The 26014-nt window shown below is 36.3% G+C and overlaps 1 protein-coding gene across 3 annotated transcripts in view; it reads left to right on the forward strand.

Annotated features, from left to right (window-relative positions):
• The window catches only part of ITGA6 (integrin subunit alpha 6), a 58430-nt gene that overhangs the window by 3107 nt on the left and 29309 nt on the right, over positions 1-26014 (forward strand). For 2 of the 3 annotated variants that reach the window (XM_072418336.1, XM_072418337.1), the window contains exons 2-5: positions 20985-21112; positions 21516-21595; positions 22178-22433; positions 24140-24271. In XM_072418336.1, the coding sequence (XP_072274437.1) occupies positions 20985-21112; positions 21516-21595; positions 22178-22433; positions 24140-24271 (596 nt within the window). Of the gene's footprint in view, positions 1-20984; positions 21113-21515; positions 21596-22177; positions 22434-24139; positions 24272-25851; positions 25969-26014 lie in introns of all 3 variants that reach the window. The other variant, XM_072418338.1, reaches the window with a different exon arrangement.

Below are 26014 nucleotides of genomic sequence, written 5' to 3' on the forward strand. Positions count from 1 at the left end.
CTCCCCACAACCCCCTTCCCCCACATGTACTTTTGTCCCTGTGGGAATTCGTTTTTTCCAGATTCCATTTCCCCTGCCCTCTGATGTTTTGTATTGTTCTCAGTGCTTGCACTGCCCTTTCACACCCTGATGGCTTCTCTGTATGCTGACTGTCAGCTGCACAATGAAACATCACTGTAACATTAGAAAGAAATGAGGAGGAGCTGCTCAGAAGCCACAAAACTATTTCCCTGCAGCTATGTACAGGTACTACTGTTTGTTGAGGCTTTTCATACTTGGATGTATTTATCCGAGAAACAATTAACTAATCTATTTTTTTTTTATTAAGTGAATCCTATTTCAAATATAACATGCTTTTATGAGCTGTTTTATAGATGTCCATGTTAAATTAACCATGAAAAAAAATATCTTACTTGAACATTCATCAAAAGATCTTATGAAGTCGCTTTCAAATTTCAGCCATTTTTATAAGAAAGCAAGTGCACAAAGCGAGGCCCAGGGCCAAAGTTAATCAAAAAGCAATGTTCAATTCCCCTAGGGGCCAGACTGCTTTTTAACAGTCTTTGCATGTGTGTGTTTGTGGGATTTGGGCTTGTGTGTCAATGGTATCATTTTGACATCAGTTTGAGTTGCCTCAAACCTACATTTTACTTGCTTCTGACACAAGCAAAAGCCCAACAGACCCTTAGCCTGACCATATGCATGGCATTCAAGCACTGCTGGAAAAAGTCTTGTATAGGATGCAACTCAACTAATTCCAAATGCAAGGTGGATTGGAGAGATTTTCTAGCATGTTCGACATTTCCTTTACAGTCTTTCCATTGTACTTGTCTCAAATGCAAATATCGGCACTATGGTCACAGAGAGCACCAACATGTGACGGGTTCATAGATGGCCAGATATTGCAGTCTACTATACTTTGCCCTCCCCAAAGGTGGTCGGATATTGCAGTCTACTATACTTTGCCCTCGCCAAAACATCACATAAGAAGAAAAGGTCCAAGTATGTTATCCTTTTATTAATGATCACTGGTCAGTAAGGACATGGGGTCACAGGTATGTGCACCTGCTATGGCCCACTTTCTTGTTTGATTTATTTGCACCATAATAATTTTGAATGCTCAGAGATGGGTGGGAACATCCAAAACTTGTATGTGGACAAGGACAGAGTATAAATCATTGCAGGGAGATTTTGCTGTTAGAATATCCAATAATTCTAATGGCTCGGGTTCTACCTACACCTAATGCTTCATTTTGTTTTGGGGAGGGGGGAATGACCCTTAAATCCAATTTTACCCCTCCGTGCTATATCCTATATCTTTAACAGGTGAATATCTTCGTGCATATCTGTTGGGACTGAACATTAGCTACTGTCAGAGAGGTTCTAAACCATTTTTTTGGAAAACATACTTATTCAATTTACTTGTCATACCTCTATTACCACTAAATTACCTCTAGCATGCTCATTTTTATGACATACAGAAATAAGGCTGACTTTACTTGTTTTAAAAACAAAAGAACCTGAACCAAACCCTGCAAGTAGATATTACACAAGTGCAAAAGCTAATGATTACACTTAACGTTAACTAATTCCTTGTGGTTTTTCAGCAAAGTTAAAAATTACTAAAATACCACCCACTTCCTGTTTTTAGGTATGTTCTCAGGTTCACAGATGTTTTCAAGGGTCTAGACACATCATACTCTGAAAATTGAGACAGATCTGTTGTTTTAGGTCCTTTAGGACTGTCTTCTGAATCTATACTTTTGTAAAAACTTTTCTTTCAGTAATTTGCTCTAATGAATATTCCTCAGTGAAGTGCTGAAGGAGATGATGGTGCTTTACAAATGAGTTAAATTAATGTTGAATATAATAAATGTGTTTAGGGCAGTAGGAGCTCCTAGTGAATAATATCAGGCAATGGCTGGTTATTAAATTGCAGTCACAATAGAGGTATTCATACAGTGATACATGTATAGTAATTATATGATCACTGGCTGCTATATGAATGAACATGATTATAATATTCACTCTGGCTGTATACATGTGTAGACAAGTTTGACAAAATCTACAGTTATTGAAGATTTCACTGCTGATGAAAGCAAACATTTTTGTTTTATTCCTATCCAGCAAAGAACCCCTAGATTAGTTGTGTTTCATGCTACAGACACTGTTACCACCAAAGGAAATTGTGTTTGTAATGTGCATGTTTGAATGTTTTTGTGCCTGTTCTCCAAAAAGGGGGATGTTTCTTAGAGTTACCGGATGTGCAATGATGTGTGAAATTTTTGGTTGTAGAAAAATAAATTGTTGTCACTGGGATAAGAAAACATAGACAAAATAATAATATATTGTTATAATAATATTTGGATTAAACACTTTATACTGGAATTAATGTGAATGAATATACTAAGCAACATTTAAACAAGAACACAGCAGCCAATCAACAACTTTGCTAAAGTATTAAAAGTTGATCTGATTGGTAGCTTGGAAGTTCAGCGCACAATATAGTGTGGTTGACATAAATATATTTAGTAATTTAAATAGCTTTGACATCTTCTGTACCACTTTACAATATCCATAGTCATGTCACTAACTGTCCCTCAGAGCTCACAATCTGAATGTGAAACCATCAGACTCTAGACCAATATTCTAAAGCCTGGTACTTATTTTCATTTATGATCAGATTTTATGATTGGATCAGAAGTAAAACTGAGCCAGCTAGTCATTAAGAAGTTATTTAAGTTCCGATTTGTTCTGGATAGATTGGGCATGTTTGCATCTATTGATCAAGTTCAAGTGTAAGCAAAAATCTTTGCCTGCCATGTATTAGGCATTCAGCCTATGACAACTGATCGGCCTGTTTGGGCTGTAATAGAATTCCCTTCTAGACATTTCTTGCAGCGCTTGTTTTCTCCATAGCAGCTGTGTAATGAGCATGAAATCTGTGTGACTTGCTTTGTACACAGTGCTGGGACATTCATGCCTACGTGTACACAAGACCTGTGCGATTGGCTAGAAGGGAATTCCAGGACAACAAAAGGTCAGCACTGTGAATGACTGAGCCTAGCACTGGAGCAGGCAGACATTGCATTTCAATAGGCTTTATGCTGGTGCACTCCGCCATTTGTGCTGTTCTTCCAAAGACAGCTTGTAAACTATATTTGCAGTGATTCAATTTTTAAAGCAGCTGACATCAAATTAAAATTTGATCTCCCCAATACATGCACCTTTTCATGTTTTTCTTAAAGAGCAGGATGTTAGTAAAGTACCAGTTCATCCTTCCTGTGCACTTTGCTTCTGCTGCACCAGTGCTTAGTTCTGCCTATTCTGCACTGTGGACTATTGCACACATCCACTTATAATATGAGGATGATAAAAGGGCTGTTTTGTAGTCCCATGACGAAAATCTCCCCCATAGAGTACAGTGAGTGAGCGTTGTCAAATTATTGTTTAGATACCATTCCTGTACACAATCTCAAAAGAGAAGTCCCCCACTTCTCATAACTATCTTGCAGATTTTTTGTAGAAAGAACACAGAACATTTTAGAATACATAAAGTTTATTATGCTCCAAATAATAAAGGTTTTATATTCCCTTCGCCACTTCTGTCACTTTCTTTATTTATATAGAAATGCCCAGTGATCTGACTTCTAAATATGGGTGATCAGAGCAAAGGGAATCATATAGCTAGAAGAATAAACTTCTGTACCCAATCAGCTTCTAGCTTCAGCTCAGTGGGCACATGAGAAGGAGATGAAAACTGACCTTTAACAAAACTATTTTGCAAGATATAACAAAGATGTGTTTGAAATTATGTAACACAATAAAATGCATCGTTCATTGTTGAAAAAAAAAATGAATAACCTCCAGTTGTTTGTAAATCCCTGCACCATGTGTGTTTATTTTGGTGTGTTTGGTATGAGTTTAAATATGAAAAACATTAACATGATGGAAAGTCATTCCATGAACTAGGCAGGAACTTTGAGAGGTTACATTGTTACATCAATCTGTCCTCTCATCTTGATACAGTTGTGAAATAATTACTGGATACCACTCATTTACTGGAAATCCATTACAATATTTATTGTTTTTCAATGTATTTATTTTATGAAAAGCTATAGATAGAATGATCATTCAAAATATAACAGAAAAATAATATATACTAGTTGGTGGCACATTCCTATTCAATAAAAATCCTGATGGTTCATTGAAAAATATCCCTATGTTTTCTGGCGTTCTCTTGCTGAGATTTTTTTGAGGCTCAAAGTTTATGTAAACTCTTACCAGTCCTAAAATAGGTAGGTCCATTTAGTTTTCTTTTTCTCTATATTTTCACTTGATAATCCAGGAAATACCCTACTTTCTCTCCTGGGCTGTGCCTATTCCTCCACTGTACTTGTAGGGAGATCCATGGTTGTCACCCTGTCTGGACTTACATGTCCTCCACTCACATCATTGAATTACACGTGGGGCTGGTGTTTACAGAAGGAAGATAACATGTTTCATGCATTTAGTTCAGCTAAAGTGACAAGGACAAAGTTTCAGCAGTATCAGTATGCATTTCTTTACTTACTAAAATTATTTGTTAGCTTGAATGATAAAAACAATGATGATGATGACAATGAAATGCAGCCACCACATCTAAAGACAGGTATGCAAGCTGCATTATATTAACATTTTGTTCTTGGGTTTAGATCTTTAGGGTTTGCTTAGTTAACCGCCCTTTGGATTAGCATGGTGGACCTGAGTTAGCAAATGAATGTTTATCAGGATTGCCCACACACATATGGGGCAGCTACTACATGATCAGAATAGCAGAAAACAATGTGATTTAAATCCCAGCTAAATCCAAATCTGAACAAGGCACTGAACATACTGCTTACAGTTTCTTTTATTTGAATGGAATTAACCCCCGCAATAGAAGTCAGTGGAGTTGCCATTGTGATGACTAATTCTGTTTAAACAATCAGCAGGAAGACAGGGAGCTGACTATACCCTTGTGCTCCATTAGAGTGTTCAGAGAATAGTATCTGACTTACATGTACCTAGGTTCCCTTTTACAGTAAAGACCTAATAAGTCCTTTCTATACCATACATAGAATGATTTTTGGTTGTAGTTCCCAAATTGTTTTGCCTGTATGTATTCAATATTTACACAACTTTGATATAGGAAGACCACTGTTACCCCTGTGGGGCTGATTTATTGAAACTCTCCAAGGCTGGAGAGGATACACTTTCATCAATGAACCTGGGTGATCCAGCAAATCTGGGATGGATTTTTTAAAAGTCATTTTCTATTTGTTAGCAAATGTTTAGAATCCTGGACCAGATCCACTCCGGGTTTGCTGGTTTACCCAGTTTCACTAATGAAAGTGTATCTCTAGAGCTTTAATAAATCAGGCCCTATGTGATTGATCTGACATGGATACAGCAGTTCAAGGGCCTTGTTCATCAATCTGCCCTGGTGGCACCTGCTGTACTATCCTCCACATCAGTTGTTCGTAGTAGGTTGTTCACCAATATGCTGTGGTGAAATGATGAACAACATTGGGGAACTGTTATACACATGTCAGATTTTCACCAGATATGAAGTGTCTATTATATGATGTGTGTACGAAGTTTAAGGAATGAAGAAATGTAATTGTGATAGGAATGTGAAAGTCTTGATTTCATCCTAATATGACATGCCCAGTAGTAGTCAGATAAAGATTGACAGGGCCATGACTGATCACTTTGGGCTTTACGTCTTTAGTCAGCTCTGGGTGGTGGAAGGTATTCTTGACAACATTGTGCAGTGGTGGTTGAGGACGTGAGGGGCAGGGGTACCTGAACTGCAACACTGGCTACACTAAATTACAAATCCTTTGACAGGTAAAACAATTCCTATAAATGTTTTTTATAAATATAAATTTACTCATCTACCAGCTGGAGTTTAGCTTTATGTAATATTGAAATTCATTTAGCTTGCACAAGGTAAAGATGTGTTCATTTCATGACTTTTTGCAAGTATCGATCTTATTCTCGTCATTCACATGTGTAAAGGAAGGATAGGACTAAGGGTAATGAATCTCTCAGGGTGAAATGAAGGGCTGCACTCCGCACTCAGCACAAACCTGCTGTAAATTTCTTCTTTTTAAATCTCACATTCCATCTGACATGATTGAGTGATTTAGGGATGCTTTAAAGGCAAGTTATGATGGGTGGGGAAATACTTCTGCATTTCTTAATGGTTTGTGATTTATTGCATAAGGAAAGGAAAATCCTTTGTTTATTTGTTTAATGTTGTATTGATCCACGGTTCTCAAAAGTGGCTGTTGTGGTTTCATTATATTAGTGTGTTGTATCTATTATATTATACAAAATAGGAATATATTTCTGTAAGTTTGCTTAGTAGGTCACTCAAATGGTAAACTGCTCTGTAGGAAGACCTACTCCCAATATGTTTAATGTTAGCACATCCTAACAAAATTAGGCATGGCCTGTATCTACCTTTCTGTGTTGTCATTCTCCAACACTTTGCATTTCTGCATCCCCAGGGAAGGTATTTACCACTTCCGGGGTGTGGAGTCCATCTCCTCCCACCACTAACTTCTCACTAACTTGCATGTCACAATCAGATGTATGAGCTGGCAGGAAGAACGAGCTCTATCCTCCTGTTCCTGAAAAAAACCTTAACTGACAGAAATGTTGACTGCCATTGTTCATGTATCTTAGAAAATGCCAGTTGCTTGGCTATTTCTAGCCTAATAGATGCCAACCTAGAACAAGCAGCAACAACTCAACACCTGATCTGCATACATGTTATTGTCATTTCGTCCAGGTCACTCGCATATTGTCAGCAATGCAGCCCTTCATGTTTTTGTTATTGACAGTTTACTTTTGGGACTTTGTTGGACGGTGTTAAATTTTTTTATTGTCATGTTTCCAACCCCATGAATATTTTGGGCGCTTAATTGTCATAACGGAGACGCAAATAGGAATGAAATGGCCCTGACCAACTACTGAATCTCATTGGTTCAGTTTAAGTTTGAGATTAAAAAATGGTTAAGATTTTCTTTTTACAACATTTTGTTAATGCCAGTGTGTGTTCTCTTTTTACAATTGATTGTTCCTTCTGGTGGCATAACACAATTTAAATGGAAGATGTCTTGAAATTGCATTATGTAGGGCATGTTTTGTATTGTGTTATTGTACATTTTTACCAAAAAGCTTCATTTTCCTATGTAGAGCAATTCTTATTTACCATAGCAACAGCGGTAGAGATTGTATATATGGGGCATTAAGGCCTTGTCCTATCCTGACACAATTGTTTTATGTTTACATTTATCCCCAATACTTTATTTATTTATTTTATTTTGCCTGTATATGTATCTTCAATCTTTTTTTATATGCACTTATATTGCCAAGTAAAACTTGCTTGAAGCAAACAAAAACCCTTTATCACAGGCTTTAGTTTGGAATCTTGGATATAGGCCTTTAAAGGGCTCCAAAATGACTGGGTAAGTTATTTCCTAAAATACAGTATTTACAGTATTTTAGATAATACTTATTATCTAAAATACTGTAAATTTAAATTTAACTTGTCTTTATTTGAAAAGTAATCTTCCTCCAAAGCTACAGAGAGACTAACATTTCCTTGTGCCCCCATAGAACTCAGTGGTTCCTCCCACTAGCATGCACATCATGACCAAGTTGGTGATGTGGAAAGCGATGGAAGGAACCATTAAACACTTGGGGGAGAACATAGAAAGACACTTTTAGGCTTCAGAAATAAATCCTTTTTCACCAGAGCAGCAGAATAGAAGAATATTTGTTATTAGTAATATTAGTCTTTATTACAGGGATGTCATTTTTAAGGGAACTTATTTTTTCACCAGGTTGCCTTAAAATGACCTTGACCCCCATAAATAAACTGCTGCATGTTGTTGTTGCCCATGGCAACTCGCTAGATTATATTTTCTACCCTGTACTTAGAAATCAAAGTTGAGTTTCTTCATATGGACATTAAAAGCATTTTCCTCTAAAATCCCATTTATATATTATCACTTTTGTCTCGCCAAACCTTTCACATGCTTGCTAATTCTGTTTTAGATTTCTGCACTGAGACCTTTAGAACCCACATCATTCTATTTTATTTCCAAACTAAACTGCAGAATTGATTTCACATTTATTACATGTGATTGGCTAAGTTTTGTCTGACGCCATGTCATATTGAGCAGAGTGCATGTTGCCACGGTAACAGGCAAATCTGGTTAGCACATCCCTGGCACATTGACGCTGATAACGAGGCTTTTAACAGCCAGGCCTGGTTAAATAAAGAAAAAGACAAGATAAATAATGTCTGGCCTGTGCATAAATGTCAGTGTCTCTGTTCTTGTCTGCACACGTTCGGCGAACATTCCAGTAAAGTGAATGTATAGAAAATGCAATGCTTTTACTTTCTGCACACTTTGCATACCAATGGAACAGAATATATTGAAACTGATTGATGTTACGGCAAATTGCTGTCTGCCTGGAGATACTGGAGCTGATAGCTAAAATACAAATCGAAATGTAAAAGGAAATGATTGGGAAAGGTGTGGGTTTTCTCACATAGCAACCAATCAGAAATCAACTTTTCACTTACCTGAGTGCTGTAAAAAAAATTTCCAGTTACTTTTTGCAGAGTCTTATTGAATGAATCCAATGGGTGCTATCCATGTGCATGGCTCGCATATAACTACTAGTAAAATGTGAGCAGGACTGAAAAGACCATAAATATGGCAGATATATGACGAGGAGGAAATATGGGACAGTAAGTTTCAATTCTGGACTGTAAGCATATTTGATTTACTGTCTTTAGGGATTACAGTTAGTTCCTACCAAGGGTGCTAACTTCATGTGTTATTTCCCTATGTTTATGCGGGCTACTTTATGCAATCCAAGAACATGCTGGTAGGCTAACTTGCTTTCTCCTGAGTTTATGACTGCGGTAGGTAAGGATGGTTAAAAGATGGTAATAATGTACAAACTTTTATGTTCAACGTAATTTGCTGTATTAAACACATTGGTGCTGATGTAATAAAGCTCTATAAGGCTGGAGAGGATACACTTTCATCAGTGAAGCTGGGTAATCCAGCAAACCTGCAATGGATTTCTTCAAAGTCATTTGCTGTTCGCTAGCATTTGTTTTTAATCCTGGACCAGATCCATTCCAGATTTGCTGGATCACCCAGGCTTCACCAATGAAAGTGTATCCTCTCCAGTCTTGGAGAGCTTTAATAAATCAGGCACATTGTACATATAAACTTAAAAAGTTGCATGGACTCTGCTGATGTTATCCTATATTATTAGTATCTTATATTTATATAGCACCAACATATTATGCCGCACTTTATAATTTATGCCACTAACTGTCCCTCAAAGGGTTATATATCACTAATACAGTCTAGGGCCAATTTTCGGGGGAAACCAACTACCTTACCTAACTTCCATGCATATTTTTGAATGAGGGAGTAAACCCATGCAAATACAAGAGGAACATACAATTTCCATGCAGTTAGTGTCCTGGTTGAGATTTGAACCTGGGACCCATGTGCTGCACAGACAGGAATGCCATTTTGCTATTTTGAGAAAAGAATTAGGTAAATAAAAAAAAGGACCAGAAAATGTTCATTTTACTTATTGAATATAATTAAATTGTGTTCACTTCTATTACCCAAACAAGGAAAAAAATGAGAACTAGTCCATAACAATATGCAAAATCATTTGGGTAATTTGGGGAAAAGCAGCTTTATCTTATTTTCTAAAGCAAACATTTTCAACTTCTTTAGTAAACCTTAAAAGGAGTAAACAAAACTACTTTACTAATTCCTTCTAAGGGCTCCTTCACAGCAAGTATATGCAATCGTTTTATATTGTACTACAAATTACAACTCAGGCTACTGGAGAGAAACCAAACTTCAAATAATGTCAATTAGGTTCCCATATTTAATGCTCTTTAATTATGCAAAGCATGTGATGGATTGCTCTGCATTATTGACATCCTGGTTTACAGTGATCACTTTATCACTCACCCTTTTTCCGCTGCATTTTTAATGATGATTGTAAACCGAGAGGTCTTCAGGGATTAGATAAAGGATGCTTTACTTACAGTTCATATAAAACTCAGATGACAGCATTATTACATATGTGATTTTACATTTTGAAATGTGTTGCCACTTGCATTATGTGTTTACTATGACTGGATGGATAGTTAGAGGTGCAATTGATGTGGTATAAAGCCTTGCACAAATGTTAGATTTATGTTGCTGGAAATGGTCATTCATGATTGTTTCCACTGACAGGAGGGGATCCTTGTATTGTTATGTTTAGCAAGCCATCCAGTCTACTTTTGCAAACATTGATAATTACATTGAAATGGCATTCTTTGCATAGATCCTTGATTACATCTAAGCAAATAATTTAAATAATTCAGCAAATTCTGATGTGTCTTGTACTCTAACCAATAGCTCTGCAGTCAGCAAAACTTGTGCTAGCGGTTGATTGGATAGTTTTAGCCTTGACTTACAGGAGACGCAAGGGACAGAGAAGCCACTGCTTCAACACCAAGAGCAAGATTTCATCTCTGGAGCTGGTGGAAAGGGTATATGCTCTTCCACTGTGGTAAACTTTAAGACTTTGCACATTTTTTGAAGCCCAGGCCACATTTTGTATTATATGACATCATTTAATCTCTCATCTGATTGGTGGAAAACTGCTGTCAGGATAGACCCTGCTGTCATATCACTCTTGAAATTTCTCCCAGCCCTTGCTTCCCCAGCACAAAAAAAATTGAAAAACTATTTTGAAAGCAAGAATGTCATCCAAAAAAAAAATTACATTGGTCCAGAACTGCTTCAGGTGGCAAAGTTGATTCACCAAGCCTTCTTTTAATATTGAACTCTCTTTGGAATGCACTATTGCAAAGGGCTTAAGTACATTCTTGGGGGGGTTTAGGCTCATGCCCCTTGGAAGTGTCAGAAATCTGGGCCAGGGTTGTTTTTTTCTTTAGTTTTTTTTTGGTGGGGACAAATTTTGTTTACAGTCTTTTCCAAGCCTACTATGCACAGGGAAATTAGTTGGTTTGGAAAGCTGACTTTTCTTTTTCCCTAGAAGCTTTGCTTTAAATGTACCGTCTACACCTAATGACTACATGTAGATATCCCTGAAATAGACACAGCTCTGATTTGTTGATTTATTTTTGCTGGAAAACACTTGAAACATGTGCTGGAAAGTAACAGTCATAGATAGCAGTTTATAAAGACAAAAACGTGTTTTGTCTGTGGCTTGGAATGTTTTTCTAAGAGATACTACTTGGTATTATCTTGTGTGTGTCATGGTTGTCCTCCTTGATCCCTCTGACGTGTGATTGTTGAGCACTACAAGACATTTTCTTTGTCCTCAGATAGACTGTTATGGGATTTTTATTTTCACCATTTATGGCATGTTATGTTATATGTATTGTTGTTTGGGTGGCAGTGCATGTTCTTTCTATTGTTTAAAGACTGCTAAGATTTATAGTTTAATGTTTCTTTTTTTTCTGGATTCCTTAATCATATACTGTATAAGTGTCATAATATACAGCAGTTTAAAAAAATATAATGTTATCTCTTTGAGAGGTAATATGATTGTAAATGTCACATTTAATTATTGCCTGGGATAATGTGCCTGATTTAACAAAACTCCCCAAGGCTGGAAAGGATACACTTTCATCAGTGAAGCTGGGTGATGTAGCAAACCTGGAATGGATTTCTTCAAAATCATTTGCTATTTGCTAGCAAATGTTTGGAATCCTGTACCAGATCTAGTCCAGGTTTGCTGGATCACAAAGCTTTACTGATGAAGCCTGGGAGAGTTTAATAAATCAGGCCCAATGGGTCATGCTCATCTTTACCGAAAATATAACGTGTACAGCGGTTCTCTGATGTCATTTATCGATTTTCCACATCGGAATAAGGAATGACGGGTTGGGACTGACCGTCATGCATTCCTATGGAGGAGAGCACAGCAGGGCGCTGCTCACCCATCCTCCCTCTTCATAGAACAAAATGGCGTTGTGTATACAGCACTCATTCTCCTGTCACTGTATCATGAAAGATCATTTCCAGTGACAATTCACTAATGTCCATCAGATGTCTGTATGAAGCCTAACACATTACTTAGCATTCATGTACTTAAAGCCTAGTAAAAGTCTCACACCTTTCTTATCTCCACATAGTCCTGAACTAGCATGTCCCTACATGTTAGGATGTGTGACGGATTAGTGCTTGGAAATAGTTTTCCAGTAAAAATGCACATGCTGCACTCTCATTTTAGGACACACGGCTGAAAAATAGCCACAGGTATCCTAACACTGACTTGGAGTGCAGAAGATAAGAGGAGATGTATCAGACTTGGTCTTTACTAAGAGCCAATTTCAGAATCATCTTTACTCACACCTGTTGTTTTAGGAAAGTGAAGGTGAATGGGGTTAATATAATATGTCTAAATAAATCTGATGCTGGGGTTTTTCCAGCAGAAACACATTTTTCTGCCAGGTGATAAGGTTCTGTCTTGCTTTCACAATTCACTATTTTTGTAGTTTCTACAAAAAATGCAAACACAGCATGCTCCAGTTAACACCTTTTTTATGCTTTTAAGTTGCAGCCACCATGCACTTATTATTCATTCTGCCAATTTAGGTGAAGGAAAGTAAGATATGCCTCATTTACAAAAATGCAATGTAATTATAATGAACATGTATAAATCAACCGTAAACACAATTGCACATCACTTCAATGCACCTTTAGCAAACACTGCAACTGTGCTATGATCTGAAAATTTACTCAATTTGCCTGTGTTTATTCATTGTAAATTGCTTTAGCTGGAAACCAGAGCTCACCTCTCAGAGTCAATGGAAGTGTCTTTCCATAAGACTGTGTTGTGTAACCTTTTCTCTATTCTGCATGTATCAGAAATTCCATGCAGACTTCCTTACAGGCTGAATCTGATTGGTATGAGAAAAGCCTTGTACAGACATCAGATTACTGTTGCTGGAAAACATCTTTCACGATCATTTCCAGTGACTGGCAAGTGCTGTACAGCGCTTTTTAGGTCTATGTAGAGGGGAGGGGAGAGGATGAGGGAGCAGCATTTCTCTCCTCTATAGGAAAGTACAGTGGTCACCCCGACTCAGTCATTTACTGCTTTGCCAGAACAGATTGATAAACAATGTCGGAGGACCGCTGTACACACACTAGTTTTTAGAGTGTGCGTAACTTTAGTTCTGTATGTTTTGGGTTGTGCCTTTGATAGCAGATTGCTGTTTGAAGATCCATCTGCACCTCATCCCTTCTCAAATCACTGTTAGCCATAATGACGGTGAGCTTTACATTTCACATGGCGCTGTTACATACACAGCCATCTGTTCCATGCTGTTGGGATAGTGACCTGTGTGCTCAGACTAGTACTGTCATTGTAATCTGAGCAGAGTATGGTTACTGGCCTGTGGATCAGCAGCTGCTGCGTAGACTAACGAAAAAATATAGCATACAAAATACTATAGAATATACAGAATATTTAATTACATTAGAAAGTTTATAAATAGGTTGTAATGTAGATGAGGATAAGAAGATGAAACATATTAGTTATTTATGTCTAGGTTTACATAGATGTTTGTGAGGCTACAGCTTCTCAACCATTGGAGTTTGTCAATAGTGGTTGACAGGCAAACTGGTTGAGGTAGCAACCGACCGCCAGATGCCGAAAAGCACCTGAGAACAAAGAATCCATTGCTGTGGTTGCTGATTACCTGACAACAGCCAAAGAAAATTCATGATAATATAAACCCTCCCATTAATTTAAATGATAGAGCATAAGGGTGGTATTTATTGGTAGGTTGGTAATTAGTAACCACGTCCTGTGAACACTAAAAAACACTATGTGAATTAAGCTAAAAAAAATTACCTATTAAGTAAAACATAATGATGCCACTACCATTTCCCCAGCTGCTTCTTTAGGTCTGACAGTACTCATCTTCAGCTATTGGACTTGGTAACTCCATCTCTACTGTATTTTTGACATTTTGCTCTTTAAAAATATATTCTTGCAAAATATTTGGTATTAATTTAACACTAGTGCAAGTCTGAATCTGCGTGTTACTCCCCATGTGTAATCGTGAATGAATGTAAACCTCTAGGCCAGGGTTGTGGTCTGAGCATGCATGTGCTTAAATAACATGACAACTCATCACAGGAGGGGAACGCACGGCATATATACAGCCAGAGCACAGTGCAGAACAGTTCAACTAGGTGGGTCTAAATAGGCTGATCATTTCTTATTTGTCAGATGAAACTTTAAAGAGAACCTGAATTTATATATTTATGGAAAAACGTAGATTTCACTTGATATCTGTCACTTGCTACTTCTATTTTTTTGTAAAGCACTCTGCGCATATGTTGACACTATATAAAATACTGTTTATTAATATAAATAATAATAATAATAACAGTCCATTCTCTGCTGCCATACATTCCTTCTATTCTCTTTTTGCCCCTTTGCATTGTTTACCCACCAGAGCCTTTATGAACAATATAATTTTTTCATTTTGGAACGGCTCACAGGGTTAAGGACCCTTCTCTCTCATGAGATGCCTGTTGGGTCTCATGATTGGCCACTATTTTTTATTGGTGATCCTTATAATATAAAATAACAATAATATATAAAACTTTGTACTGTTATTATTGTTATTCTTATTCTTAATGGTTGCATGGTGCCAGCCAACATGAAGGTGTTTTCCAGTATTCTGGGAAATATTAAGTGTATGCCACTGTGTCTTATATCTCAGTGACATTACTAGTCCCTGGTGTATAGGCATAATAATGTTTACTATGTGCCATCCAGTGGGAATTTCCTGGAAAGTACCACATTATGTTAGTATCTGTCCACAGGGAGAGGAAGCCTTATAGATTTACATAATGACAATGAATATTTCTACTATAACACTCTTTAAATGAAGGTCAGGGCCATGTCTGGTTATTTTAGTAAATCTGGCAGGATAGTAATATAGGTTCATTATATTTTCTTCAAAGAAACATGCATTGGGGCTGTCATCCTAATCATCTAATTTTATTGCTTTTAGGTTTAAGGTAAATGACTCACAAAGTGGGGGAGCCCAGGTTATAGCCTTTTTTGAAGTAGGTGGCTTTTAACTGAATTTGTTAAAAGTGAAAAAAACATATATCAAAACCACAACAATGAAAAGAGAAATGAATGAGGATGTGGAAGTCAACCCATGTTACTAAGGAACTAAAAACACTAGGAATGTTAACATACTGAGTGAGGTTCATTCACATTTGTTGATTAATTTTTTCTTTTTATTGATGATAATTTGTGCTAGTACTTGATTGATTTATTGATGCAAGCAATTTAAAAATGTACTGTATTTACCAAGTAGACATAAAATAGGCAGTTGGAAGCTAATTGTTGCAAAAAAACAATACAAATTACTAATACAATAATATTACATGGCAGTATTTTTGTTCTTGAATTAGATCTCATTTGTCAGTTCACCTTCTCCACCTTTTTTGACAGGGAAATAAATGCGAATTTATGTCTAAATTCTTTTGCACTTTTGGCAAGTCTAAACTTTCCATCACTTATCTCCGGCTCTGCCCAGGTTTATAAATCACTGGTAGAGGTGAGAGCAGTCAGTACCTTGTTTTGATGTAAGCTGATTGCGCACATGCTTAGACAGCAGCTGTGGTGTTTGCACTTTGTAGAGTTTGTGTTCCACCACAGGAAATCTTATCCTATCGCTCTGTTGATGATACAGAATACAGCATTGTGTTATTATGTAACGTGAGGCCTTTCTTTAATGCAATGTATGCCATTTCCTGCTTTGTGCAAAACCTGACCAAACACCAGAATGATATGCTAGAAACAAAAAATATAGGTGGTATTGTAATGTAAAGGAAACATGTACTGTATTGTTTTTTATTGATATTTTAGTTGTCACTTTAAAAATAAAGGAAATCTATACTTATGCTTTTGCTGCCTTCTGAAAATTCTAGTTGTCTGATTAGCCTGGTCTCTGGTGCCAATCGTCAGAGGCACTAGCACTAAGCATAGTAAAATAGTCAGAACACTTGTCAGTGTATTTAACTATGATGGATCGATGAACGACTTATCAGGAACGAACATAGTGGGACCACAGCGAGGTCCTCTGATGATCCAGCTACATCTATACAAAGCTTAAGTCTGTCTTTCGTTGCTATTTTACTGATCACCCACTCATATTGTACGTTGCAACACTCTAGCAAGCACATGGCAGCAGGTAGCTTAGCACATCCTTGTGTATATTTAGCCAGACATAGAGGTCTTGATTTATTAAACTGCAATATGATTTACAAAACATTAAATAGTGCTTAAGACAAGCCAAAATGATAGATGATTACATTGGCGAGGGAAATGTAATGCTTTAAGCACTATTTATCACTTATAAAGTGCAGTTTGATGAGTAAGGGCCTTAGCCAGGCTGTTGGATTTACTCGAATACATAATTTCTGTATCTGCATCATGATCCAGGAAATATATCCTGACCCTGGCTGACCTCCATTGCACTACTGTGTTCTATCAAGGTGTGGAGGTCAGCAGGAGGAACCAGTGGAAATTAGGGGGACCCAGGTGGTTGGTTTCTCAGTAGAAAAAGTAGGAATTCAGTGTTTGCATCTGGGCAGATTAGAACCATTGGGTTCACTTTTAGTGCCCTTCAAATGCCCCTTCTCCCATAAATTACATTACTACACCAGAGACATAGAATTCTGGCTGAACATGCTGCAATTTTACAAATTTTACAAATCAGTTTCAGCACACTATAAGTTTCTCACAATGGGAGCTCACAACTGAAAACAATGAAATGTTTCCGCATGGGAAAGGGGACACAATTAGTGGAGAGACAGCGCAGTGTTGTTTTGGCAGTCTAGTGATGGATTTTCCCAACCTAATTGAATTTGTTTGGGAGGGGGTTTTGTAAAATAATAACACAAAGTTGCTGATTCACTTGTTCTTCTCCATGTCTCAGGCAAAGAAAATACACAAAAATAGTGCAATAAACTGTATGCAATGTATATAAATAATATTAACTGTTAAAAAAACAGAAGCAAACCTAAAAACAGAATGCACATAAAAGGAAAGCATAGTGTATTTTATTAGCAGTTATTGCAAGGTAAACTTTGGATTTTAAATCTTGTCCCTCTCCCAGCCTGTGATACTATAGCATTCCTGATTGACTCCTAACACTGCTTCACCCACCTAAAAACTGAACTCCACTTTATAGTGGTCTCCAAGAAGTTGATACCAAGTTAAATGTACACACTGATTGCATTAACAATACATTTAAAAATGTATTGATAAATACAGAGCTGCATTATTTTGAGTTTTACTGTCTCTCTTGAGTTTAGCTTTGGGTATGAGTATATTTTCCCTCCTCTGAAAAATGTATTTGGGCCTAAAAGTGGTGCCATGACCACTTGGGTCAGTACCTATATCAAAACAGTACACTCACGGCTGAGTGAAAGTTTTCATCCATGGCATTGTCAGCCATTGGCAGAAACTGGTGTCTGGAACACATAAAAGTAGGAAGTTGTTTGGGACATGCTTCATTTAGTGCTACAGGTTGAAAAACTTCTTGAAACATGATATTTTTTCTCTGCCAAGTTACATATACAAACAAACAATTTGGAAAGTACTTATGCCGACACTTGTTTCTGGCTCAGAGGAAGGAATTTCATTCTGAGAGTATTTAATAATTGATAGTTGTTTTTTATGTGTTTTTTTTGTATGATGTTGTATGTATTAAAACACTTTCAAGGCAAAGAAACAGGTACAGGTACAGGTACACATCAGGCCTGGATCACAAGACTAAGCACAGCTGATACTGCACATCTGGTAGATGAAACAGACAAATTGGGGTTAGTTTTCTAAGGGACTTTACTTAGCAAAGTGAAATATGCTTTCAGGGGATAATTCACTTAGCTTGATAAACGAGATAAATCTTTGTTAACTTTAGCCGACCAAGTGCAGACAAAACTCATGGTCATTTCTTGCATTTGCGTATTCTTTACAGTGAATAATTTTCTCAATTTACTATAGGTTGGTTGACATATTATTGCAGGTGGATTCTCCATTGCATTATGCTTTAAGTAAAGTTAAAGAAGGTGAACAATACAATCTCTTTTAAGATCCACTGAAACATTCCATTTTTAGCATGGATGTCTCAGGAGATTGTAAACTTAGTGCTAGGAAAATGCTGTGAATATTTATCGTGTGTTTGAGTTCAATGTTCGTCGCACAATTATCAACATCAAGTTATTTGTGCTATTTTTTTATAATGTTCAAGCTGAGCAGAAAACCTTAAGATGTTGCATGCAAAGTCTACGTGAAGTGCAGCCATCTGATTCCCATCATGTAACGTCAGTCTATCGTTAGAAAACAAACTATTACGACCGATCAACGATTATGCACGATTATATTTGAACAATTGTATTGTGCACAATTCTGTACATGCTGTAACGATCGTTCAAATATAATCCACCAAAAATATACACACTCTAGATATGATCGTTTGAACGATGCAGAAAATGACATGGAAAGGAGAAAGTGTATTGCAGAAACATTCACGATTACTGAACGACCGTACACACAATAGATAGAGAACGATCGTCCCTCAATTAGATCTGACAGCACGGTCGTTCATTTCCAGCGAGAATCCTCATTCGTCGGCGTTGTGTGTCAGTCATTGCGCTTCTTTTTTGTTAACGATTCTTGGACGATCGGACGTTAGTCGTTCATTTTCAACTACATTTATTGGAAGTGTGTACACACTTTAAATGCTCCTTGCAAACCCATTGTATAATTATTGTTCAACATCCACCGCAATTCTTTAAGTGCTGGAAACTCTTAGAAAACAATTTTTACCGTCCATGTTAACCTTACCTTAATATAGCCAAACAGGACTGCATACTGAAATTATTAGTGTTTAAAATTTCGATGTAGATTAATATACTTGCAGTTCATAATGTCTAGAGTTATAATTACTAAAGCAAAATATTTTGGTCCTGGTGATTAAACTTAATGTCATTGGAGGTTCAAGTGACATTACTTTGCTCTTTCAATTTGGATTTTGGAGTTTGGATAATTTACAATGAAATTTATTTTTTTTCAAAAAAAGCGAGATATTAAATGTAATGTATCCACCTTTTCTTTTGCCCTATTACCAACATAGTATGGGGCCCCACTTATTTCTATGTTGCAATTAAGCCCTGCCCCTCCTGTGCCCTGTCAGTCAGCTGTTGAAATGTCAGAGTCTTTACTTCTCACTTATGTTCCTGGAATGTGACATATTTAGTATTTGAAGTATTGAGTATATTAGATGATGGACTTTAGGCAATGGTCCTTGGCAATTTATACAAAAAAGGGAAGCGCAGGTGTGCTTGGGTGGAACAGTGGCTCATTGACTAGCAAATTGCCTTTGCCATTGTAATTCTAATTGACTTTAGACTATATTTGTGACTTATGACGATGGAAGGGATGTTAGAGCTTCTGAAAGACAGTGACATGACTATGAAACTATGCAGAAGATGTATGTTCTATAAAATACATACATACACTGGATTTGTATGTGAATCCCATAACTATGCCTAACTATCCTCCTGCTTATATAGATATTGGCGAGGAAGGGTCATCTAAAGGTTGTTTTTGAAGATTGGCTGTTTTTGAAAAATGCATTTCCTGTGTTTTCCTAGCTATATAGTTTATAGATAGATACTGTATATCTATATAGATTATAGTGGCATTATCTGAAGCTTTTAATCATTTAATCATTTCATCTGTTTTAATAAACAACATACATATGAGAACTTTAACCTGAAAAATGCAATAACACACCCAACACAGTGACACAAATATCTCTTAGCTGAGAAATGGCTGTAAAGGAGCACATAAAATAAGATTCATTTCAGTTTAGTCAGTTTCAGATGTACTTGGTCAATATTAAAATTATCAGCAATAGTTCCATTCATTTAAGCAATGAATTGTTCCATCACTTAACTGTATTAGTTTCAGCCATCAACACAGGGCTGCGGCTGTGAATAGTCCTCAGTGTCCACACTCATCACATCTGTCAATGGTGAGATGGAGTCTCTGCGAGTTTATTGTATCACTCTTACATCCAATTACTGAAGATTAGAAGCGGTGACCTTACCAGCAATAAACCTCTGTTCAGAAAGAATGAACATAATATCTGTTGAAATGTTTGTAGGTCAGGGTGACAATGGTATTTTTATTACAACTGGACACATTATCAGTATGGATTTTTGATGTTTAGAGCACAAACATTGTATGATATTTAGGAGAAGTGATTGTAAATAACACTATTTGGAAATATATATAAAAGCAACCATGTTCAGTAGTCTGTGTAAAGCACAAAGGTCTGCTAGGATGGGTATTTTTAACAGGGAGTACAATAATTCTTTTTCTATGGCTCTTTTCCCCCAGTGATATTGTCTGGAAAAGAATACAAAAATATTAGATCTTTAATTGCTCAGGACAAAATTAAAAGCTTGATTTGGTGAAAGTTATACCATGGCTTTGGGTAGATCGTCTCTGTGCTCTTCAGTTTAATCAGCCTGCTTTATTTGTTTTAAAGAACTGTGTAATACATTAAAGCTTGATTTGCATTTACTTTTCTTTGCCTCTGAATGCTGATATGGAAGTATTAACATGCTTAGTGCAGATAGATGCAATATTTCAAAATGCATTGAAGTATTTGAATAAGGAAAATGATTGTATTGTCTACATCTGCCTACACTCACTTTTAAGGTCCTAATGTAGATTTTGCTGGTCAAGCAATATTAGTACTAATGCATATTTAATTCTAACTAATTTAATTCTGCCAGAAATCTTAATATGATGCCATTTATTTGCAGATTATTGGTCGGTGCACCTCGAGCAGCAGCCCTGAGCAATCAGAAAGCCAATGTAACTGGTGGATTGTACTACTGTGATATCGCATCAAATTCACCTGATTGCACAAGAGTTGATTTTGATAATTCAGGTATGTTTCTGGCCTTATTTAAACATTTAAATAAATGTGCTTTTCTTTTATAAAGTTTTCGACATTAAAGAGAGGTAATCACAAGATAATACATTTATTCAATGATAGTAAATGTAACCGGTCCCTGACTCAAACGTTGCATGGTAATTCCATGGTATTGACTGAATAGGTTTTACTACTCCAACACAAAACCTGTGTACATCATGACACCAGAAATGGCTTTTGTTGGGTCCTATTTGTGCTGGTGATTTGATTTGTTCCAAAATACTTAAAGGAATTCTTCAACTGTCATTATATTTAGAAATCAATGGTTTTCCAGCAAATAGTTTGATATACTGGAAAAAAATATGTAGGGTGATGCAGCTGGTTGGTAGGTCTAAAGAAATTTGTGTTTTTTCAACAGTTAACTTGCAAGAGGAGAGTAAGGAAAACCAATGGATGGGTGTCAGTGTACAGAGTCAAGGACCAGGAGGCAAAGTAGTGGTACGTTCAAAACTATCTGTGTTTAAACTAAAATATGTTATTTATTGGTTAAGATGGTAAGAAGGACAGTGTGACCCCTTTATCAAGTTTTTAGCTGTAAGTCATATATATATATATAATCCTAAAGCTTGTGGGGGGTAATCAAAGAGCAGGAGAGGAGGAGGAAGCCAATATACACAAATGTAATACTCATAGGCTGGGTACATACTATTGCAGCCTGTTACCTTGTTACAATGCAATTTATATTGTATATTAGTATAGTACCTTATAAATGGGCCACCAACACATCACAAGGAACCAAACAATAATCCATTTTTTGGAAACAAATTACACCATAGCACACATGCTAGTGTAAGGGTTGAATGTGTAGGCTATAAAATTTGATGCTTTTTTGCCATAATTATAAAATGTATCACCCAGTATTATTACCCAAAGGTGTAAATAAAGAACCATTTTAAACATTGGATGTGCGTCTGGCTTCTATCACCCAATAGGAGAGTGATTGTGATTGCAATCTGGTGTTATCATACACTGTGTATAGATAAAAGTGAAACAATTAATATGTTAATATTTAAATGACAGACATGTGCCCATCGATATGAAAGGAGAAGATTTGTAAACACCAACCAGGAATCTCGAGATATCACTGGAAGATGCTACATGCTGAGCCAAGACCTTACTGTTTCCGATTACATGGATGGAGGCGAATGGAATTTTTGTGAAGGCCGTCTCAGGGGTCACGAGAAATTTGGATCTTGCCAGCAGGGTGTTGCTGCAACATTTACAAAGGACTATCATTATGTTGTGTTTGGGGCTCCAGGATCTTACAACTGGAAAGGTATGATGTTTTAACTTGATAGTAGCCATTTGTATACCAGAACACTTCATAAAATGACTTGTATCTCTGTCTTACCTACTTACATTATTATACAAAGATAATAATATAGGAAATGTTGCAGAAAAAAACAATTTGATACTTTGATGAATTTACAGCAGAAAATGACAAGCGGAAGAGTTTGGCTTTTAGGGAGAACACAAATATTTTCTTTTTTGTTTAAGATTTATAAATAACTAAAATTTTACTGCCATGCCCAGATAACACAATATATCCCAAAGTAGCTCTTCTTTTTCATTGATATCAAATCATACATTTATTTGTTATTTTACATTTCTCATTCTAAACCAGTCCCATAAAGTCTATCTGCTCTGAACTGGAATTGGTAATACAGCATGCAAAAATAGTGACTTTAAATTGGGCCAGTCTGTAGCTGCAGAGTTTGGTTGGCCCATATTCAAGTCAGTGCAATTTGCATACTATTTGTAAACAAAAATCAATATTTTTGAACTTCAAGACCATCTCTTCATAAAACACCCAAGATAATTAAAACAAAATCAAACATGATGATCATTACTTTCACTGGGAAATATCATTTTAGTAAATACATTTTTTAATTATTATTATTATAAAATAATAATTTTAATACTAATTTGTTATTAGAATATCACGTTTAGACATGGTTGTTATTCCATTTTTTTTGACTGTGGTTCATATACAGATTAGTAATTTTTAGCGTCAGGGAAAATTCACATAAGGACATAGTGGAAGTTTTCTTAGAAACAGAGAAGTAGCAACAAAGGTTTTTTAACCCTAATTCTTGTTTATTTTCTATTTAACGTGACTTTGCCACCTTGCCCATTTATAACAGGGTGTGTGTAAAGTACACCCCCTTACCATCTTATACTTACCTCTTCCACCACCTCTCCTTCTTTTGTTGCAAATGGCAACAAAATTCTAGATTAGATAACTGGTGTTGGGTTAAGGGAGAGCAGAGATATCAACCCTCTGTCATTTGACAGGATGTAATCAGGATTACCTAGATGCTTTCACTGTGCTTTGAATGGGCAAGGTGGTGATATCTCATTATAGAACAGGTTGAGAAGACAAACAAGTCACATGCATGTATAATTACATACATATGCACAGATAAAAGAAATAATACACAGACAGATAAAAAATATGTATTCATTCATTTTTTATTCATCTCAATATACATATAAAAATATTTGGTTCTTTTTGAGATATCTAAAAATATATACAATATTAATTATAATATGCTACTTCGTTTATTATTATTATTATTTTTATTATTAAACAGGATTTATATAGCGCCAACATATTATGCAGCGCTGTAGATTAAATAGGAATTGCAAATGACAGACTAATACAGACAGTGATACAGGAGGAGAGGACCCTGCCCCGAACAGCTTACAATCTAGTAGGTGGGGGAATTTACACACAATAGGATGGGAGATATGTAGTGGTGGGAAGTAGTGGTGGTTTCAATTGACAGAAGAAGACGGTTAGGCAAGTTTGAAAAAATGGGTTTTGAGCGCTCTTTTAAAAATTACCTTGATGCATAACATTCTCACCAAGTGTCTTACCTTCCCATGATCAGCTGTTTCTGTGATTCACACATTTGTTTTGTTTGTTCAGTTATGCTCATTTTCCATTATTTGCTTTAATTTGCCATTTCAATCATTCAGGAACTGTTCGCGCAGAACACAAAAATAGCACATTTTTGGAGTTTGGGATTTTTGAAGATGGTCCATATGAAACTGGTGGTGAAACTAAACGCAATGCTGAATTAGTGCCTGTCCCCTCAAACAGTTACTTAGGTAAAAATGTGCATAGAAAAAATTTTGAGAAGCATTTTTTAGATGGTGATCCCAAGGTGCAGTATTGGTTGATGTTTTCATTAATATGTTATAGCTCAACTCCAGGTAATCAGCTAAATACACAGATGAAATACATATTTGGGAGTTTTGGTAATGCTAACCATCAAATCTTGAGCTTTGACACACATTACAACACTGCCTGGCATGGGTGGGAACGTTTTTCTGTTTCAGTTAAATAATACAACTTGTATGGCCAGTAAAGTTAAAGCAGCTGACTGCTTTTTCCTCCTATTAGCTTTTTTTTTTAATCATGTGAGAATTGCAGTACTATTATTACACTACTATTATTTTTTTGTCTTGTGCTGCTACTTCCTCTCCCATTATGAGCTCTACTGTACTTCAAGAGGCATGCCGAATCAATTTCTGGTGTTGCATTAACTTTTGAACAGACAAGGTAAGAACTACACCCCTTGTCATTTTTATTGTTGACTCTGTTCCTTCTGGGAGGTTGCGCCTCTGTTTGTTTCGTTGATCATCATCACCAAAACAAAAAGTGTGGGGTAATGCAAAACTTGTTGTCACTAAAGCAAGAAGTGAGGGACACTCATTCGTATGACAGTTCTCTAAGATCACTTTGGGGACATTTCTTCTCACTTCCATTTGTGTCTCCAAGATGGGAAGTGAAAGTAAATCTCTGTGGTGGAATACAGATAGCAAAAAAATATTCAATCAAACACTATAAAAACATAATGGGACTTTTATGGCAGCACATATAGTAAATGTATAAAAACATTTTAATATAGTATATTATTCTTTAAAAAAAAGAGATGAAACAGAATACAAGTTAAAAAGGATATTCATATCCCGATACATTGATTCAGTATACAACTTTAGCTGGGCAAAACAAGTTACACTAAATTGTATAACATATAACAGCCTATAGCAAACAGTTGATAACAATCTTGTTATTTCCGATGCATTTCTCAGATTAAATCCTCTTCATCAGGGAATGATTCTATATTTATCAGTGAAAAACAGTTTACTGAAACAAAATGCAAAACAAACAACAAATATTTTGTATATATGATATAATACATAATCACCAAACATTATTATATTGTGAAAAATGGTAAACATACCACCATGATTGATCAGGAGATGGCACAAGAGCATGAAGGAATGCCATGGCAGGATAGATGGCAGCTGGACACGGACAAAAAAATATAGGAGAACCCTCAAGTCTCAAAGTTTTATAAGTTGTATGTTTAATACCAACAGAAGATCTCACCAAATCAGGTTTTGCCTACACCCACACTTTAATGATGAAATATTACAAAAACCTATTTATTCTGTGTCATTTACACCTACCTGGAGTTCAGCTTTATTTTGCTTTTGCCAATGCCTATCTTTGCAAAATATGATGATATTGTCAAAAAACTGTTACAGGACAAGTTACAAGTTAATGATGATTGTTTTCATTGTATTGTACTTTTCTACACAGATGTCTTCCCGGTGCTTTTTACTTTACCCCTTACCAACCTGCTTTTTTTCTGTCTCCTTGCTGTTATGAACACATCCAGGTCTCTTGTTCATGACAGCAGTGTCCAGCACTGATCCTGATCAGTTTCTGTACAAGTCCAATCCCCCACGAGCCAAGGGCCAGAAAATCTTAGATGTAACAACTAATAGCTACTTAGGTTTGTGAATGGAGTCGGAATACTTTGGTGAAACCATCGTCCTTGC

This window comes from Pyxicephalus adspersus, chromosome 7 (genome assembly GCF_032062135.1).
Source record: "Pyxicephalus adspersus chromosome 7, UCB_Pads_2.0, whole genome shotgun sequence".
NCBI classification, from domain to species: domain Eukaryota; kingdom Metazoa; phylum Chordata; class Amphibia; order Anura; family Pyxicephalidae; genus Pyxicephalus; species Pyxicephalus adspersus.